The sequence below is a fragment of the Callospermophilus lateralis genome, chromosome 6 (assembly GCF_048772815.1).
Source record: "Callospermophilus lateralis isolate mCalLat2 chromosome 6, mCalLat2.hap1, whole genome shotgun sequence".
In the NCBI taxonomy this organism is placed as follows: Eukaryota; Metazoa; Chordata; class Mammalia; order Rodentia; family Sciuridae; genus Callospermophilus; species Callospermophilus lateralis.
The window spans coordinates 130090252-130093162 of record NC_135310.1 but is presented as its reverse complement, the minus strand read 5'-3'; the positions used below and the strand labels follow the sequence as shown (position 1 = coordinate 130093162).

Below are 2911 nucleotides of genomic sequence, written 5' to 3'. Positions count from 1 at the left end.
TGGGTGAAAGGCCACATGGCTGAAAGCTTAAAAATTTACTGAGTTTAAAACCCATTATTAGGCACAACCTCCATCCAGACAGGGCACAAAGAAAGATGTAGACATCTCTCTGTCACAGAAAAAAAAAAGGTGAGTGGTATCCATTACAGAAAATTCTGTTACTATGAGTGGAAAGTGTCTCTCAAGGTCATCTCATCCATAAATTGTATTTAGAGTGTCTGATTTGTTTCCTAGAAACCAGTCCCTTTTATCTTTTCATTCTTTTGAATGAACATTTGCTCATTATGTCTCCATACATAGAGTCAGTGGGATGTCTAAATTTATATGCGAATTCAGGAAAGTCTAATATATTTTTCAACTGAAGGTGGGTTACTGTTTTTCATAAGAAATAATGTATATCTGTAGCTAAAAAGCCAACGTTGGGATGAAAATTTTAAAAACAACTCAAATTATGAGGAACTACAAGTCTTAGATGCACATTTGTTCACTCTCATGTACCCATTCTCCTGGCAGTTTATACTTCAATGTGAGTTTTTCTCACTCTGGATAAAGTTTCTCATCCTGTGGTAAAGTGTTTATAAATAAACCAGTCTTTATTATTTTGTCTTTTTCTTTAACTCTGTATTGCAGTTCTCTTTATTTTTATGCTTGTTAAGTTCAAATGGTGTAAGTCATCTTTGTATATTCTTATTGTGTTCTTTTTATATTTGATGGGAACTATTACACAAAAAGAGAAGTGTATTTTAATCTTAGGTTTAAGTCTTGGCCTCACAATATGTTTATTCACATTACTTATCTCCCTGAGTCACAATAGCAATAAAATGTAAATCATAAATATTTTTCAGAGTTTTTATGAGAATTAGAAAGTTTGTATTTTAGATACTAAGCAGTGTCAGTCACATATCAATCAAATAATTATTATATTATCAGTTTTACTATTTTCATCAAGGGTATTTGTGAAAAGAGAGGATACCCATGATCATTACAATATATCATAAGTAGCTTACAAATCTTTACAATAATCAAAGAGTCCCATGATTGTTCTTTATGGGAATAGACAAGCACAGAAGAAAAATACAACTCAAAGAAAAATCACATAAAGATCTTAGTAAAGCAAGTAGAATTTCTTTATATTAATTATACATTTAGATAGGACTCATAATTTCTAAGTTACTCAAAATTTTTTGACTTGGATTCAAAGCAGCATGTATTACTATAATGTTGTATTAAGGTAGGTTATGAATTAAGAAGACAGGATTTAAAATGTAATAAGTACCCAGTTTCATATGCACATATAATTATGTTCTTTATGCCATTTAAATGTAATAATTTACTTTAAAAATAATTCAAGGTCTGAAAATGTAATGCAGTGAAAAACTGTATACTTAGAATGTATGAGGCCTTGAGGTTCTGGATTCAGTCCCCAGCCACAGGGTGCAGTTGGGGGTAGGGGAAAGTCAAACACAACTACTAAAACCAGAAGAACCATAATTTTTAGTTTTAAAATAACTATATTCTTCACAATGCTTCATTAATTAATTATAGATTATATTTGGCATGAAGTCAATTGTTATAACTCAATTCAGATCCAATGAGTAATTAATAATATGTATTTACTGCTTTATTCTTATATTTTTTAGGAACAAAAAAATAAGTGAGTCATCATGAATTGGGAAAATGACATTTCCTCAAAAGGGTTTATACTACTTGGCTTCTCAGATAGTCCCTGGCTACAAATGACTCTTTTTGTGGTTTTGTTAATATCATACACAATCACAATCTTTGACAATGTGTCCATCATGGTTGTATGCATTCTGGATCCCAAACTTCACACACCCATGTATTTCTTTCTCACTAATCTCTCCATCTTAGATCTCTGTTATACCACAAGCACAGTCCCTCATATGTTAGCAAATATTTTTCTCAATAAAAAGACCATCAGCTACAGTGGCTGTGTGGCCCAGCTTATCATCTTCCTGGCCCTAGGGGCCACAGAATGTCTCCTCCTGGCTGTTATGTCCTTTGACAGATTTATGGCAATCTGCAGACCATTCCACTATGTAGTCATCATGAACCACTGGTTCTGCTAAAGGATGGCTGCCTTCTCATGGCTCACTGGATTCAGCACCTCAGTGTTGCAGTCTTCCCTGACACTGAACATGCCACGCTGTGGTCATCAGGAAGTGGACCACTTCTTCTGTGAGGTTCCTGCCCTTCTCAAGTTGTCATGTGCTGACACAAAGCCTATAGAGGCTGAACTCTTTTTCTTCAGTTTATTAATTCTGCTAATTCCAGTGACATTGATCCTCATCTCCTATGGATTCATAGCTCAAGCAGTGTTGAAAATAAAGTCTGCAGAAGCCAGGCAGAAAGCTTTTGGAACATGTGGATCCCACATGGTTGTGGTGTCCCTCTTTTATGGAACAGCCATTTATATGTATCTACAACCACCTTTATCCACCTCAAAGGACTGGGGAAAGATGGTTTCTCTCTTCTATGGAATCATCACCCCCATGCTGAACCCGCTCATCTACAGCCTTAGAAATAAAGATATGAAGGAGGCATTCAAGAGGCTGATGTCAAGAATCTGTCTTATTAAGAAATAAAAGGTACTTCAAGGTGATGAGAATCTTCTAAGTTTTCTCTTGTCCTTGAAGACAGTAATAATGTTTCAAATGATGTTCCCTATTTTCAGGCTTTCATGGTTTCACTGAATTCTACCAAAGAAAAGTCTTCCTTTGCTAAGAAAACACTATATGATAATGAAATTAAAAACTTCTTTGCCTTCTAGGAGTCCCCCAAGGGCACTTTCTTTAAGCCAAATCAGTCTAATTTCTTCCTATCAATGTTGGAGTAGTCAGGAGAGTTGGATATTTTACCATTCACCTGCATATTATTTGTTCTAGAACAA

The 2911-nt window shown here is 34.7% G+C and overlaps 1 protein-coding gene across 1 annotated transcript; it reads left to right on the top strand.

Annotated features, from left to right (window-relative positions):
• Positions 1 to 1664: 1664 nt before the first annotated feature.
• On the top strand, positions 1665 to 2606 carry LOC143400838 (putative olfactory receptor 2B3). The gene is given in 1 exon segment (XM_076857822.1): positions 1665 to 2606. A coding segment is annotated over 1 exon segment (942 nt).
• The last annotated feature ends 305 nt before the right edge of the window (positions 2607 to 2911 follow it).